The sequence below is a fragment of the Quercus robur genome, chromosome 11 (genome assembly GCF_932294415.1).
Source record: "Quercus robur chromosome 11, dhQueRobu3.1, whole genome shotgun sequence".
NCBI lineage: Eukaryota > Viridiplantae > Streptophyta > Magnoliopsida > Fagales > Fagaceae > Quercus > Quercus robur.
This window is the reverse complement of record NC_065544.1, coordinates 4,555,385-4,573,142: the sequence shown is the minus strand read 5'-3', so window position 1 is coordinate 4,573,142 and position 17,758 is coordinate 4,555,385. Positions and strand designations below refer to the sequence as shown.

General features: G+C 32.5%; 3 protein-coding genes across 4 annotated transcripts in view; all 3 read right to left on the bottom strand.

Annotated features, from left to right (window-relative positions):
• The window catches only part of LOC126707407 (protease Do-like 7), a 104,074-nt gene that overhangs the window by 35,476 nt on the left and 50,840 nt on the right, over positions 1-17,758 (bottom strand). The gene's annotated exons all lie outside the window — the stretch shown is intronic.
• The window catches only part of LOC126707413 (protease Do-like 7), an 82,538-nt gene that overhangs the window by 14,059 nt on the left and 50,721 nt on the right, over positions 1-17,758 (bottom strand). The window lies entirely within an intron of this gene.
• LOC126704640 (probable aquaporin NIP-type) lies at positions 1,165-8,525 on the bottom strand. Its single transcript, XM_050403677.1, has 5 exons — positions 8,452-8,525; positions 4,565-4,841; positions 3,777-3,974; positions 3,591-3,652; positions 1,165-1,785 (listed from the first exon to the last, which is right to left on the bottom strand). The coding sequence occupies exons 1-5, from the start codon at positions 8,523-8,525 to the stop codon at positions 1,575-1,577; spliced, it is 822 nt and encodes a 273-aa protein (XP_050259634.1). The 3' UTR covers positions 1,165-1,574.

Genomic DNA, 17,758 nt, shown 5'->3' with positions numbered 1-17,758 from the left:
TTGCTTTTTTTTTTTTAATAAATGATTATATTGATTTCTAATTTTGTTAGATTATGATGCCACGTGCATGCCAAATCTTGGATGAATTAATGGCTATAAGTACACTCTTTATGAAAGTTAAAGACAAAGTGCAAGAATCTAGAGACAACTTTTCATGTTTCTAGTTTCTTAATTTGGAGATAAGATGAGATGTGTTTGGGTATATACTAGCAATTCACTAGATAAGTATTATCCACCCCCGCTTCTCAAAAAAAAAAAAATATATATATATATATATATATATATTATCCACCCCCAAATTCTGCAGATCTCCAAAGTCATCTACCAACAAAGCCAACGTTGATGTCTTCCGCTATTATTGCATGGTGTAATTCATAGGTTTTACACCACATTCTTATCAAATTCGATCTCATTATAAAATAATGATTGGCCAATGCATATGGAATCTGTGGCCTTCACAGATTACAGTTTCATGTTTTGTGCACTTTGCAATTAGAATCACTCTTGTAATAAGATAATTCAATGTATGGCAAATAACATAACTAAATAGCATTTAGAAAAGTATTTTCAAGAAAATAAGTCAATGATAGAAAATTCTTTAGTGCAAATCTCAAATGAATATTTCCTTTTAGAAAGATTTTTACAAATAAAATTTGTTCGTGTCCGTCCAATCCCAATTAATACAGGATCAAAGGGATTTACATATGAATAATCACTTACACAAATTCATTTATTTAGTTCTATATACAATATCTCTTGATCCTCAAAAATAAATAATATATATATACACACACAATATCTTTTGAATTATTACAATTTCCCAAATTATTTTTATAATAAATAATTATCGAAGTGGTAAGTTGTTAATGTCAAATGATGAATTGATGTCAATGGTTGGCCCAAATGAAAACAAACATGTCAACTTAGTTGTTTTGAAAAATATTATGAAAATTGTTGTGATTGGAATGTTACTCTTCCATATATGTTCCCCATCTCATTGATTATTTGAATACTGAAATATAATAAAACAATTTTGACATATAAATTTTTTCTCATTTTGGGTATGGCTTTCGTCTAGTACTCCAATGCATTGTATGAGACATTAGGCCAACACATGGCTGTTTTATACGTGTCGTGTCCATGTCGTGTCTATTGCACGAGAGCACTGGAGGTAAGTTGAACACTCTAATTTTTTTAAAAAAGACCATGAGCAGAAGGCCATTCATATAAAGAAAAATAAGTCTATCAACATTAAAAACACAAAAAATCAAAGTCCTTGAGAAAACGAAGTGGAAGAAAATTACTATGGCTGAACTCAAACTGAATGGCCGGGCCTTGGTTTAGTTCACAAATCCAAACTCTATTTTAATAATCAGCCCTTTAATTTACATCTAACAAAACCGTGAGTAGCAATGTAATTCTAAGTTATTTTAGCTTGGACCATAATTTTGTCATAACTTGGATGAGGCAAATTGTGAGCAATTGTCTATCACTTTGACATGAATCCATCGTTTTTTTTTCTTCACCATTCATAGTCACTCACATCAAATGGTCTCCGCTGATTTTCTCTGCACTTATTTAGCTGAAGTACCTCTGAGGAATGACCCACTCCGAACTAAGTCCTTAAGAGGCATTTCTGTGAATCTTATTAGATTATAAGCAAATGCTCCAGCAATTGCTCCAATAATTGGCCCAACTACATAGACCCATAATCCTCTATAGACATGTTTTACAACAGCAGGCCCAATGCTCCTTGCTGGATTCATTGAAGCTCCTGAAATTGGCCTACAAACATTTTGTTCTAAATTGTGTTAGCATAGAGCAATCATTGGGCCAAAATGGCCCAATACCATGTTTTTTTGAAATTTTTAGCAACAGAGCACTGTTTCGGAAATAATTTGGGATCTACCACTTTTTGTGGTACTCGAGCTTGGTGAGCTCGAGTACCATCTTTTCATTGGTCAACATCTTCTCAAAAAAAAAAAAAAAAAACAACCGTTGCCCGAAAACGTCACTATAGGGCTTAAAAACGCCACTATAGGACCCCTTGAACCTGGTATGGGGACTTACAAAAAAAATTTTGCAGGAAAATGCCGCTATAGGGCCCGAAAACGTCACTATAGGGCTTAAAAACGCCACTATAGGGATCCCAGAACAGAGCGATTACCCTTATAAAAAAATTTTTGCATGAAAACGCCGCTATAGGGCTTTAAAACGTCACTACAGGGCTTAAAAACGCCACTATAGGGCACCCAGAATATGGGCCAATCACACTTTTAAAAAAATTTGCAGGAAAACGCTGCTATAGGACTTTAAAACGTCACTATAGGGCTTAAAAACGCCACTATAGGGATCCTTGAATATGGAGCGACGGTGGAATGGAAAAATGTGGTACTTGAGCTCAGCAAGCTCGAGTACCACAAAAAGTGGTAGATCCCAAATTATTTCCGAAACAGTGCTCTGTTGCTAAAAATTTCAAAAAAACATGGTATTGGGCCATTTTGGCCGCAATCATTGTGTGTTTACTGTTTAGAACATAAAAGCAGCTTTTTACTGATTACTTTTTTTCTTTTCTTTTTTGAATATTAGTTAAAGTCTACCAAGGTTTCAAAATTTTGATATAAACGAACAAGTTAAAAATTTAAAAGAAAAAAAAAACTTGTGAGTTGTGACAAACCAACTATGAATGGTATCAAATCAGCTTGGTTACTTGTTACTTTTATTATTGAAAATAGTTAAATAAAAAAAAATTCTGAAACTGTTGTTATGTTATAAAAATTAAATCTTTGTTAAATTTTGGGGTTTTAAAAGTTTATATCACACAATATTATAAAGTCAATAAAAAATTAAAGTATTCAGTTTTATATAGTAATCCTATATTATAAAATAGGTTAAGGATGCAAAAATAAATTCAAAACCTGCAAAATTAAGACACACATCAAAGTAAGTAATATGATATATGTAATCGAGTAATTTTATGATATATCCACGTTGACATAACATTTAAAAACCAAGTCATGGAGTAAAAACAAATTCAAAAAAATAAATAAAAAAACGTTAAGAGTAGTGTTTTTGTGTGGTTTTTGGTCGAAGACTTGAAGTTTTTCTTTTGTGTACGTTTTCTTTTGTTACACAACATAAGCAAAATTTATAAACCAGGAAAAAAAATGAAGAAAATCAAATTTTGAGTGTGAGGTCCTTTCCAATTAAAAATAGCCCATGAACTAGCTCAGCATGCTAGAAGAATCAGAGAATCTGTCATGTGGAAATTGGAGATTCCAGATTTTTTGTCTGAGTTAGCCAGATCTGAAGGAGCTAGCTAGGTGGAGATGTGTTCTTGGTCTAAGCTGTTGCTGGTTCCTTGTTTCTTGTGTTTGTTGTTTGATGGTTTTCGGTGGCCTGTGTATCTATTTTCTAATTTTTCTTGCTGTTGAATGATATTTCAGTTCCTTCTCAAAAAAAATATGGGACTTTACGTTCAAATTATAGAAATAAGGACCTTTCGTTAATTATTACATAATAAAGAATTACCCATCAACAAAGACATTTAATGGTATATAATTACTCATTATCAAAGAATAGAGAATTACCCCGCAACTAAAACATTCAATAGTATAGTCATTCCAGTGACAATCCCTCCTAGTTCACCTGTCTGTCGAACAGACCAAAAAAAAAAAAAAAAAGGGAATTTATTGACTTACAAACGTGTTTGATTTTTGATTTTTTGAAATTCGAAAGTTGATTAACAAATATTAAGGTGTTTTTGGAGTACATACTGCTCTGTCGTCTGTGCCAACACCAGAGATGACAAACAACAAGAGGAAGGATATCACAATTTCCAGAACTAAGGATTGACAGTTCGATCCAACCGGTACAGTTCCAAAGTAAGCATTAGGGGTTACATCAAACACTAGAGCCAAAGTGCCACTAGCAAGAATTGATCCCATCAGTTGAGCTACAATGTATAGAGGAACCTGAAGTATACAATGGCAAATCATGTACTATGTATTTATAGATATTATCCGGCAAATATTGTGACATGTGTTCCCAATCACATTTAGAGGAAAAATACTATTACTGTCAATTACTTCTAAGCATTTACAATATATTAGAATTTGGATTGGGGATGAGAAAAAATTGGCATGGTCTATATACTATAACTAGGAAATGTGGGTGAATTCTTGTGGCCTAAATGTTTTATTTATATAGGAAGCAATTTTAATTTGCAAGAAAAATAGTTAATACAATCCTTTTTATAACAATGAGTGAATATAGTTTTAAAGAAATAAAAGTCCCCCGGGTGTGTGAACTCATCACAAAAATTTTATAGTCCACCAATTGTAGTATGTTATAATCAAGAATCTTGTAGCTCAATTAACTCATCCTAATTTTAAAAAAAATGCATTATATGTCTATATTTATTTTTCATTTTTTATAACTTTGTTTACTTTATAATGTATGGACTGTGATTAATAGAGCATAAATTCTACTTGGAGTATAATCTAGAACATAGAATTTTTATTCCTCTATAATATTAGGGTGGGCCATTGATAAGAAGACTGACCTGCTTGTAAGGGAATCGGCGAAAGATGGCGAAAGTGATAGTGGCTGCCGGATTAAAGTGAGCCCCAGAGATATGCCCAACAGAATAAATCATGACCATGACAATCAAACCCCACGTTACACATATGCCTGGAAATGTGACTGACCCATTGATCTTATTCACAACAACTGATCCACAACCAGCAAATATCACAAAATACGTACCAATGACTTCTGCAATCAACTGCAAATAATCCAGCAATATGGAGACACTCAGTTTCGTTAGACAATTAGAGAGCCTAAAAGTACGTTTTTAAAACTCAAAACACTGTTTCATAACAGCAACAACAACTCCTTATACTATTTTTACAAAAGTTTATTTTAAAGCCAAAATATTTTTTTGCAACAGTTTATACAAATGCACATTTAAAAGAGAGAGGAAGAGGAACACTTATTTTTTATTGACTATATCTTTTATGCGATGGTTACTGTTGAAGGTGATGAGCAAAGGCTAAAGACACAATTGGTTTTGTTTGTGGTCTTTGTAAATTCCTCTTCTACGTGATCAACAGTTATTCTGGCCATTGTTATGAAAAGAAAGTTACAATCTTCTGAGAAAGAAAATTTTGAAGAGCATAGAGTAGTGAAAGTCGTTTGCCCTACTTAGGTAGACTGAAGTGGTTTAATGGGGTTTTGAAGATAAGATAAGGATGTTTTCATTTGGATATACTTCGGAGAAAAAATCGTAAATTTAGTTGTGGCAAAGCAGCCAGGTCTGTGGATTAATTAATAAATACACCCTTGATTTTAAATGGTAATTAATAATTAATTAATAGAATTTCATTTTTTTTATTATTTGTATATCAAAAAATGTGTTAAAAGTGGAATTTAGTCAATTTACCCTATAATTGGTGTAGGGGCGGTTTTTGGGGCTCAGGCCCAACAGGCGAGCGATTCTGGCCCAAAAGTCCCTCAACAATGAATTTGTAGAGAGTAGGTTACAGAACTAGGTCTTGACAGAGTGAACGTAGTTACGAACAAGCCATGCAACCAGTTGGACGTGGGAATATTCCTCTAAGCTTTTGGGATAACAGTCCGTGGGGCTGTATCTTCTGCTTTTTCCTACAACTCCTTTCTCTTTTCTCTGTTTTTCTTCCTCTGGCTTGCGATCCCTTGACCATAGGGATTTTCTTATCTTATATAGCATCCTTTCTACGATATTGACCCTACACTTGTTAATCATCTGGGCCTCTACTTGAGTGCCTGTCCCATAGGACATCCTCCTTCTTTTCTGTGAGTTGCACTGGCCAAGATAATCCAGTTCTCCTGTCCTTTCCACATTAATGCGGCTGGAAAAGTTGCTCCTTGGCATTTAATGCGGCAGTTGTGGTTGCCCCCCCCCCCCCCCGAACGTCATGCACTCTTCCTTGATATTGGATGGCCTTTCGCCATGTAAAGGGAGTGAACCGGATTCCCATTTGGTACATCCGAGGAGGTATTCCTCCTCGGACGCCCCTAAGTAAGCCCGGCCCAACATGATTGGGATGGGGGGTCCTCCGCCCGTGTCTTTGCTTCTTATTGTGGTTGGGCCTAGTACAGGTACTATGGCCTAGCGTTGACTGGCGAACTTTACCCCCACAATTGGAATTGGCTTTAATTTTTTGTTTTTGTTTTTTTTTTGGGGATACATTGATATTTGAGGGTGAGGAAATTTAAACAATAAATATTTCCATTGAAAATATCAAAAAGTACCAACTGAGTTACAACTTACAAGACATTTATCTTTTACTTTTAGTTCTAAAAGGATAAACACATCATTTTTTGCTTGATCAGACCTAGCATGATGCTGTAATAGATCAAGTAAGTAGCTCATGCATTCACGGGGAAGATCAACATTAAATATGATTTTTTTTCTAAACATGGAACTTTTGTTTTTGAGAATCATCTAAATATGGAACTTTTTTTTTATGGAAGGTTTCTGAAGAATTTCAATCCAAACATGAATTTTTTTTTTTTTTTTGAGAGAATTTCAACCTATGACCCAAATCTTTTATTCAACCATTAGAGATTTTACCAGTTGAGCTAGCTAGAACCCACTAAACATGAAATTTAATTATTACTATTGTGTGTTTAAAACTTTATTTGTATTTATATTTAGTTGACTTCTTAAATGTTGCCACATATACGTTTGAAAGTTCACATTTTTTCCATGTGAGTATTGTAATATATATATATATATATATATATATATATATATATATATTAATTGAATTCAAATTCCCTATATTTACACATTTCGTTAAAATAGATAGTTTCCAGTTTCCACACACACATATAAAATTATTAGAATTTACAAGCTTATGTAGCAAAATATTACATGGTCAACTAAAAGTCAAACGTCTTCAATTTTATACATATTATATAGATTATAGATCATAGATATAGACTAGTTAGTAATTTAGCAAAAAATATATAAACTATTTAGTAATCCATATAATGAACAAAAAAAATTTAACAAAATATGATTTTCTTTCTAATATGAATTTTGATAGTTGAGGTAATTATTAATATGCATTTATTATAATGATGTTTATTTTCTATTCTACCATTAAAGAAAATATGCTTTGTCAATAATCTAGAAAAATTTTAAACATAAAATTGAACTTAAGTGATATATATTTATTTTTACATGGAAAACCGAAAATATTTGAATTTTTGTTGACCTTATAATTTTTTTTTCTATACATGCTTGTGAATTCTCATAGATTTACATGTCACTATTCGAATATAGGGTCCTTCTCCAGTACCCCCTATATTTTTAGTGGGTATGGTACCCACACAAATCTCAGCCATTTAAACTATGTTATTTTAATCTTAACCGTTAATTTTAGTTTAGTGGGAAACCTATTACCAGTAGACCAAGTAAACATATAAAAGCCAAAAAGAAAAAAGAAAAAAGAAAAACTGTGGTTCCTCTTCTCCAGCCTTCTCCCGTCCTCCCTCTCTGGTGTTCTCTTAAAAAATCTAGATTCCTTCTTTTCAAATGGGTTCCTTATGTCCATCAATTTCATTGTCATCTCGTCGGTATCCCCATTTACCAACCGCTGAAGGTTTCTTAAAGGATTAAATCTTTTGATTTTTAAGGTAAGGATCAAATAAAACCCTAATTTCTTTGTTGTGTTTTGAGAATTTTTTTCGATTTCGCTTTTAAATTTCATTGTACCACAATGTAGGCAATACTTTTGTGCTGAAGAGGTACTAATTTTGTTATGGACAAAGTTTAGCTACAAAATTGATTGTAGCCTTATGCTACAAACTTACTCAATATCTTTTTATTAGAGGTGAATTTTGACAAATCCACCATTGGATTATATCTTCTTCTTATATCCTCCATGTTTGCAAAATTTCAAGAAAATTAAAGATCAATAACTATGTTATCAATAAATTTTTAAATTGCAAGTTTTTGTAATTTAAAATTATACATGAAATATAAGATTATAGATTATATAGTAAATAATATCCGATTGACACAAAATTGACATGTGTATTAAAAGCGTAAAGAACATGTAATTCAACGGTTAGATTTTCAAAATATGTAGTAATATTTATTTTATTGAGTAAGTTTGTAGCCTAAGGCTACAACCAATTTTGTAGCTAAACTTTGTCCTTTTGTTATTTCTTTTCAGTTGGCACATAAAGTGCTTGTTGAAATGCTTCATAGGGATTCGGTTTTTCCAAACTTGTTATGTCTATATTTTTGATGATTAGGGGGTTTGGGTTCTTGTTAGTGTGGTGTTGAAATTTGGGTTTTTTTTTTTTTTTTTTTTTTTTTTTTTTTTTTTTGGGTTAGCGGATGGAAATGCTCTTCCTGATACATTTGGTCCGCTTGATAATTTGACCAAACTCAACCTGGACCAAAATCCTCTTGTAATCCCACTAGTGGAGGTTGTCAAGGAAGGGGTTAAAGCTATCAAAGTTTTCATGGCTAAGAGGTGGCTAGATATACTGCTGGATGAAGAAAGGAAAAGCATGCTTGAAATGCAAGAACTGACTCAGACTGGATGGTTGACTCGCAGCACCTCCTGGTTGAAAAATTATGTTACAAATGTTTTAGAATACTTGGGATCTCCTAAAGACTTGTTTCTTGATCAGCAGCTATCATGCTCTGATAATTCATGACTCATTTTGAGTGTCACACTTTTCTTTGCTCAAATGCCAAAGCTAAGGAAGATCAAACTGGTGGCTTTGGTCTGCTGCAATTTTTGTACTTGTTTCTTTTCTACTGCATCCATTTCAAGCTTGAGGGTGATAAATATCTTACTAAATTTTGTTCTTTTTTTCCAGTTCAATTGTTGGGAAATATGAGTTTTGTAGGAAAAAATAATAGGTAGCCTGCTGTGCATCCTGATTCTGATGACAACAGTTGAATGCTTATAGTTGTACTTGTACATTAATTAAATCTGGAGTGTCAAATTTTGGCACCAATCTTGCAATTTTCATTACCTTAATCAAAATTGTTTCAACTTCTTTTATAGAACATCATGCATCAAGGAGCTAGGTCATCACTCTTATATATTGGCTCATCGATGAAACGATCAGAAATTTATTTATAGCTTTTGTTTCCTAGATAGGTATTTACGGTTGCAACTAAAAAAGATGTCCAACAAATTTGGGCCATTATTTTCTTTGCCTTTTGTTGTTATTGTTGTTGTAGTTTCTTATAAATATTTCAGTTGTACCAAGGCTTTTGCACTACTTTCACGGGGACTGTAGGTAAAAGAACAAGCACAAGCACCTACTTTCAAATATGATGTAAGTATTGCCTAATGTTGACAATGAACCATCAAATATAAGAAAAAAAAAAAAGGAAACACTTAATGTGACAAAAATACAATTACATGTGATGTTGGTACTACATAATGTGTGAATGGAACCGACAAATTTGAGGAAAAAAAAAGGGAATCACTAAATGTGACAAAAATACTGTCAAATGTGATATTGGTACTGCCGAATGTAACAATAGAAACATCAAATGTGAGAAAAAAAAAAGAAAAACACCAAATGTGACAAAAAAAACAATCACATATGATGTCGGAATTGCACAATGTGAGGATAAAATCGTCAAATATAAGAAAAAACAAAGGAACCATCAAATGTGACAAAAGAACAGTCAAATGTGATGTTAAAATTACATAATGTGAGAATGGAACCACTAAATGTGGAAAAAAACATAAAGGAACCACCGAATGTGATAAAAGTACAATCACATGTGATGTTGTACTGCATAATGTGAGGATGAAACTGTTAAATATGAGGAAAAAAAACCATCAAATATGACAAAAGTATTATTAAATGTGATGTTAGAACTATACAATGTGAGAATAGAACTCTCAAATGTAAGGAAAAAAACAAGGGAACCACTAAATGTGACAAAAGAACTGTTACATGTGATGTTGGTACTGTACAATGTGAGGATGAAAGCGTCAAATGTGAGAAAAATAAGGGGAACCACTAAATGTGACAAAAGTACTGTCAAATATGATGTTGAAACTACACAATGTGAGGGTAGAACTGGTAAATGTGAGAAAAAGTAAAAGAACCACCAAATGTGACAAAAGAACTGTCACATGTAATGTTGGAACTGTAAAATGTGAGGATGGAATCGTCAAATGTAATAAAAAAATAAAGGAACTATCAAATGTGACAAAAGAACTGTCACATGTGATGTTGGAACTGTAAAATGTGAGGATGTAATCGTCAAATGTAAGAAAAAAAATAATAAAGGAACTATCAAATGTGACAAAAGAACTGTCACATGTGATGTTGGAACTACACAATGTGATGATAGAACCATTAAATATGAGAAAAAAATAAGAGAACAGTCAAATGTAACAAAAGAACTGTCACATGTGATGTTGGAACTGCAAAATGTAATGATAGAACCATCAAATGTGAGAAAAAGATAATCCGATATAACATGTTACCTACTAGTGGGTACCATACCCCCTCTTTTTTTTTGGGGGTACGATAGAATTACCCATATAGTATATATGTCATGTTATGTGTAATTTACATGATTCACTTAGTTGATTGGATTAAATGACTCATGACAAGAACTAATTAATGTCAGCTCTTGTTGATCATTGAAGCCCAAGACTTCAAACATGGTTAGAGCCGAACTTTGTCCTTAACATAATTAAGTACCAAATATGTATGACATGGGTTTTGTAACTTAATTGGCTCCTCCTGGTGTTTCTAACGGAAACGTCCATAGTTAAAATTCTACTCCCATGACATAGTCAAATATGTATATTAAGCTCTTAGCAATTTCTTTTTAATATAAACAACTAAATTATTTTCAATAAAACTTGTCCTTGTAGATCCTTATGATGTTCTTTGGGAATTGAAGTTTCAAATGTTTTCTAAATGGTCAACATCTTTATTTTAAATAATGTATCAATACTTCTTAATTTGTGTATACTTACAATATATAAGGATTAATAGTGAAATATCCAAATTGAAGGAATTATTAGTGGCTTTAAATTTAATTATCCTTAGCAAAGATAATATTATTTGTACTTTATTAATCAATATGACTATATATTTTAATTAAATTAAAGAACTTAATATAATGTACCTAAATTTTTCACTCATGAAAAAACTCCAAGCTTAGTCAGGCCCGGGGTATGGCCATTTGGCCCCTTAAGCCATTGATCAGGAAACATAACACACAAAAGTGTGTGTAATTCTGCATAAAAATGAAGGTAAAACCATTAGTTCATGAAAAAGATTTAAGAGCAGACACTTTGTCACAATTTACACACGTATTAAGTGGTTATTTAATTACTTTTCATTAAGTACCAATAATGTGGAATCCATGTGTAAGTGTTATAATTAAATTACAAGTTGACATATGCACAAGTTGTGGTAAAATTTATGGCTCTAGAACAGCTGTTAGTTTAGGGATCTGTTTCTTCTTTTGTGGGTCTTGCTTAGGGTTTTGTTTAGTAATCGTCACTCTACATAGGTTCTTGTGGATGGTTTGGAGGAGAAGAATTTGAGAGAGACTAAACTAAAGAGAGAAGCGTAGACTATAGAAAAACTAAGAGAGAGGACAAGAAAGTCAGAGAATTAGAAAATGAGTACTCCCCAGTGTGAAGATGGTACCATTCAAGTGGAAAAAAAAAATAAAGGAACCATAAAATGTGACAAAAGTGCAGTTACATATGATGTTGGTACTCCATAATATAAGAATGGTACCATCAAATGTGAGAAATAAATAAGAGAACTATCGAATGTGACAAAAGTATAGTCACATATGATGTTAGTACTGCGCTTTGTAAGACAGGTACCATAAAAATATAAGGAAAAAAAAAAAGGGAACCACCGAATATGACAAAAGTACAGTCACATATGATGTTGGTACTACGCAATGTGAGGATAGTACCATAAAATTTGGAAAAAAAATGAGGGAACTATCGAATGTGACAAAAGTACAGTCACATGTGGAGTTGATATTGCACAATGTGTGGATGGTACCATCAAATGTGAGAAACAGAATGTGACAAAAGTACAGTCACATGTAATGCTGGTACTGTACAATGTGAGGATGGTACCATCAAATATGAGAAAAAAATAAGGGAACCATCAAATGTGGCAAAAGTACAGTCACATGTAATGTTGGTACTGCGCAACGTAAGGTTAGTACCATAAAATGTGAGAAAAAAATATAAGGGAACCACCGAATGTGACAAAGTACAATCACATGTAATGTTGGTACTGCACAATGTGAGGATGATACAATCAAATGTGAGAAAAAAAATAAAAGAACCACCAAATGTGGCAAAATACAGTCATATGTGATGTTGGTACTACACAATGTGAGGATGGTACAATCAAATATGAGAAAAAAAATAAAGGAACCACCAAATGTGGCAAATACAGTCAGGTACTGCGCAGTGTGAGGATGATACCATTAAATGTGAGAAAAAAATAAATGAACCACCAAATGTGGCAAAATACAGTCACATGTGATATTGGTATTGCATAATCTGAGAATGATACAATCAAATGTGAGAAAAAAAATAAATGAACCACTAAATGTGGCAAAATACAGTCACATGTGATGTTGGTACTGCACAATGTGAGGATGGTACCATCAAATGTGAGAAAAAAATAAAGGAACCACCAAATATGACAAAAATACAGTTACATGTGATATTGGTACTACGCAATGTGAGGATGGTACCATCAAATGTGAGAAAAAAATAAGGGAACCACCGAATGTGACAAAAGTACAATCACATGTGATGTTAGTACAACATAATGTGAGAATGGTACCATCAAATGTGAGAAAAAATAAGGAAACTATCGAATGTGACAAAAGTACAATCACATGTGATGTTAATACTACACAATGTGAGGATGGTACTATCAAATGTGAAAAAAAATGAAGGAACCACCGAATGTGACAAAAGTACAGTCACATGTGATGTTGGTAGTGCACAATGTGAAGATGGTACTATCAAATGTGAGAAAAAAATAAGGGAACCATTGAATGTGACAAAAGTACAATAACATGTGATGTTAGTACTACACAATGTGAGGATAATACCATCAAATATGAGAAAAAAATAAATGAACCACCAAATGTGGCAAAATACAGTCACATGTGATATTGGTACTGCATAATGTGAGGATGGTACAATCAAATATGAAAAAAAAATAAAGGAACCACCAAATGTGACAAATACAGTCACATGTGATGTTAGTACTGCGTAATGTGAGGATGATACCATTAAATATGAGAAAAAAATAAATGAACCACCAAATATGGCAAAATACAGTCACATATGATATTGGTATTGCATAATGTGAGGATGGTACAATCAAATGTGAAAAAAAAATAAATGAACCACCAAATATGGCAAAATACAGTCACATGTGATATTGGTACTGCACAATGTGAGGATGATATCATCAAATGTGAGAAAAAAATAAGAGAACCATCAAATGTGACAAAAGTACAATCACATGTGATGTTAGTACTACACAATGTAAAGATGGTACCATCAAATATGAGAAAAAAAAATAAAGGAACCACCGAATGTGACAAAAGTACAGTCACATGTGATACTAGTACTACATAATGTGAGAATGGTACTATCAAATGTGAGAAAAAATAAGGGAACCACCGAATGTGACAAAAGTACAATCACATGTGATGTTAATACTACACAATGTGAGGATGATACCATCAAATGTGAGAAGAAAAAATGAAGGACCACCGAATGTGACAAAAGTACAGTCACATGTGATGTTGGTAGTGCACAATGTGAAGATGATACTATCAAATGTGAGAAAAAAAATAAGAGAACCATTGAATGTGACAAAAGTACAATAACATGTGATGTTATTATCACACAATGTGAGGATAGTACCATCAAATGTGATGTTTTGATAACCTGATATAGCAGGTTGTCTACTAATAGGTACCATACCCCAAAAAAAAGAGGGGGTACCGTAGAATTACCCCTAAAACAGAAAGGCAAATTAAATACAAATGGTAAAAATATAAACAATTCAAATTTTTAGGGCAAAAATTGTACTTTATTATTTTTTTTTTTACTATTTTGAATTTTTTTTTTCTCAGTTATACTCTTCTTCTTTTTCTAAGCATTTCAATTGTATTTATAAGGGTATCTCAATGGCTTGAAAATTTCAATACTTATAAAAAATGGGTTGCCATTAACAACTTTTTTTACTTTTTTTTGGGGCAATTTTTTGTCTTTTTTGCATTTTTATATCATTTTTTTTTTCAGTTTTATAAGTTGTGGGGTCAGTTTCATAAAGAAAAAAAATATAAAAATAAACGTGGGGCTACTTTTATGTCCTTTTCTTTCATTTATCTAATTTTTTTATTAAGTGAAACCCATATTAGGAAATTCCTTTAGTCCATTTAAAAGGTAAATAGTAAAACAAAAAGGCAAATTAAACGTAAATGGTAAAAATATAATAAACAATTCAAATTTACAGGGCAAAAAATGTACTTTATTTTATTTGTAATTTTAGTTGATTTTTTTTCTTTTTTTCTTTTTTTACAATTACACTCTTCTTCTTCTTTTAAAAATTTTGATTGTATTTATAAGGGTAATGCTCAATAACTTCTTTTTTTTGAGAGTCTCAATAACTTTATTTTAATTGTTCTAAATTTTAGGTTGATTGTATTTTATATATATTATAACAAAAAGGGGAAGTAAAAAAAATATTACAATTTTATTATTGGCACAAATTAAATCTCAAAAATTCATACTTGCATATAATGAAAAAATAAAAACCAAAACAAACCCACCCCTTACATATAAAATGCACATCCATGAAGTTATAGATTTAATTAAGATGTCTAATATAAAAGTTTGGGGTTTAATGTGTTCTAATAATAAAACTATGGGTACATTTGTGATCCACTTATTTTACTAAAACTGAAAACTTTTTATTGAAAGTACTGTAAATAAAGGTAAAAGTTAGTTGAAACAGTACAATGAGACCCATGAATAGTAACAAAAGTGCAGTGAGACCCATAAATAATAACAAAAATAAACTAAATAGTAAAATAAGTTTTACCAAACGGACACTATGAGGTTTAAATTTAGAGGGATCACTTTCATTACATTTGTACATTAAAAAGAAGACAAAAAAGAGTGTTGTTCTTCCAAACAACCAAATTACGTCTAGAAATAAGTTGGTTCAGCCGTTCAGGCAAGATTAACTATATTGTATTATAGGTTTTTTTTTTTTTTTTTTTTTTTTTTTTAAGCCAAGGAATTCAAATTTACTCTGATATGGAGAAGATATTAGATATGTTATATGCGTCATCTCTTGTATGTTTATCAAAAAAATTGATGAAGCAATAGAATGATAAATGAGAAGTTGATAAAAACAAATAAATGCCCTAATGTTACGTGCTCGATAAAATTTTCAGACCCTAGTCAACTCAATTATCCATCATTCTCCATTATGTTTGGAAACAAAAGGGTTGTTCAATACACCTGTGTGTTGACCAATGTTGGGTTGCTGGGTCTGTCTATGAAGTGGCCATCGGTGTGCCAATGATGGCGGTCATGAAATGAAGCCTACAAAGCTTGTTTTTAAATATGTTGGGGGAGAAACAAAGGTAGACGGTTACCTTTGTTAAGAGAGATGCACTCAGGGCGGCCAAGTCTTAATTTGGGCCAATTGTCTAGAGCAACACCAAAAACCATGTTAAGAGCCCAAATTTTTTTTCATGGACACAATTGTGAGATTGGATTCTATGCCATGCCATTTTGGGGTTAATTTTATGACCAAAGGGGCTTGTAGAAGGACGTGTGGATCAAGATATGAGTTGCGTGAAGTTTGGGGAGGCTAGTTGGTTGGTTTAGGAGTGTCTAGGTGATAAGAGTGTTTCCCAATAAGACTTCTAGTGTTAATGAATATGATTAGTTTCACATTAATGACATAATATATAAATAAATAATACCAAGGTAACTACAAAATGTTTACAAACTAATGTAGCAATTAGTATGATTAATTTGTTCCACATTACTTTCTCAAAAAAAAAAAAAAAAAATTTGTTCCACATTAACAACATAGAAAATAAATTTCTTAATTTTTTTTTTCTTTTATGTTTAAAAATTGATACATCTGTTTGTAAATCCTATATAGTAAAACTTATAATAGTTGTAGTTGTAGTACACAAAACATCTTTTTGAATTATTTGCAATTTTTTTTAATGAAAAAACCAATTGTAGGGACACGGTTTTTGTTAACCCAGTCCTGGACGGTCAGGCTCTGGACCAAAAGATCCCACACAATGAATCTTGTAGAGTATGGGTTGAAGAACTTAGTTCCAGTTAGCTTAGACGGTTCGTTGCATGTCCTCAGTGGATATAGAGACGTGAATCAAGAAAATGGATGTAAAAATGGAAGTTTTATTCATGGCTTATGCATTCATACAATGAATCCTTGCTTTTCTCCCTTCTCCCCTCTCTCCTTTCTCTTTTCGTCCCCCTTATTTTTGGGGGACTCTTACATATGATATAGGCCCTCTTTTATCATCTGGGCCCTACACTTGTTAATCATCCAAACCCCCACTTGAGCACCTGTCCCATCAGACGCCCTTACCAGTTCTTTGTGAGTTGCAGTGACCAAGGTAACACTGTTCAGGGGTCTTCTCTTCATTAATACGGCCAGGAGAGTAGTTGTGGTGCATTTAATGTAGTGGTGGCAGCCTTTGCTGGGATATTTTGAGCCTTCTTTCTTTCTACGTGTTTGGAGTGAGGGCTACAGTAATTGGGATACATCATTGATTTGGACTTTGGAATGTCCGAGGAGGAGTTACTCCTCGGACGTGTTTTCTTCGTCCTAGTAGGCTTGGGCAGGAATTATGGGCCGCGGCGTCTCCTCGGACAGAATCATCCTTGGACGGGCCCAAGGCCCAGCCAACTTGTTATTCTGGGCCGGTCCCCACACCAATATATAGCTAGGTTTCCCATAATTTACCAATCTAATAAAAGTCATATAATCATCTAATTATATTTCACATATTTTTTGAACCTTTCTTTCTTTTTTTTTCTTTTTTTGAGAATCAAACATTTGCTTTTTATTCAATTGGCTGGTAAATCAGCTAATAACAAGTGTGAAATGTCTAGAGGAACACTCTCCATCCAAACTTCATAATCACTATAAAATCTAGCTCTTCTAGCTAAGGCGTGTGCTACTACATTCTCCTATTGTATATTTTTTGAACCTAAAAGCTAATTAATGTTACGAAGAAAAAGAATAAAAAGTTAACGAATGCCCTAAGGGCATTTGTTAATGAACCACTTTAGGAAAGATTTGATGAGAAAAGAAAAAAAACAATTAATGTTTTGATAACCTTTTCAACTTCCCATAAAAGTGTTATAAAAAAACATACCTAAAATGGTGTATTAACAATGGGTTTGGCTTATCTTTAATACTTTTTTTAACTGAACATCTCTTTTTGTTTTAAATAACAATTGCAAGTTGTAGTGAGTTTTAATCTTCACTTTTTATTTAATTAGTGGGTTATATGACAGTTTCTCATTAAAATAAAATGAGATTCCAGTTAAAAAAAGTATTAACGATAAGTCAAACCCATTAACAATTGCCCCAAAAGTATCTGTTAACATGACCCTAAAATATTTTCACGTCGCAA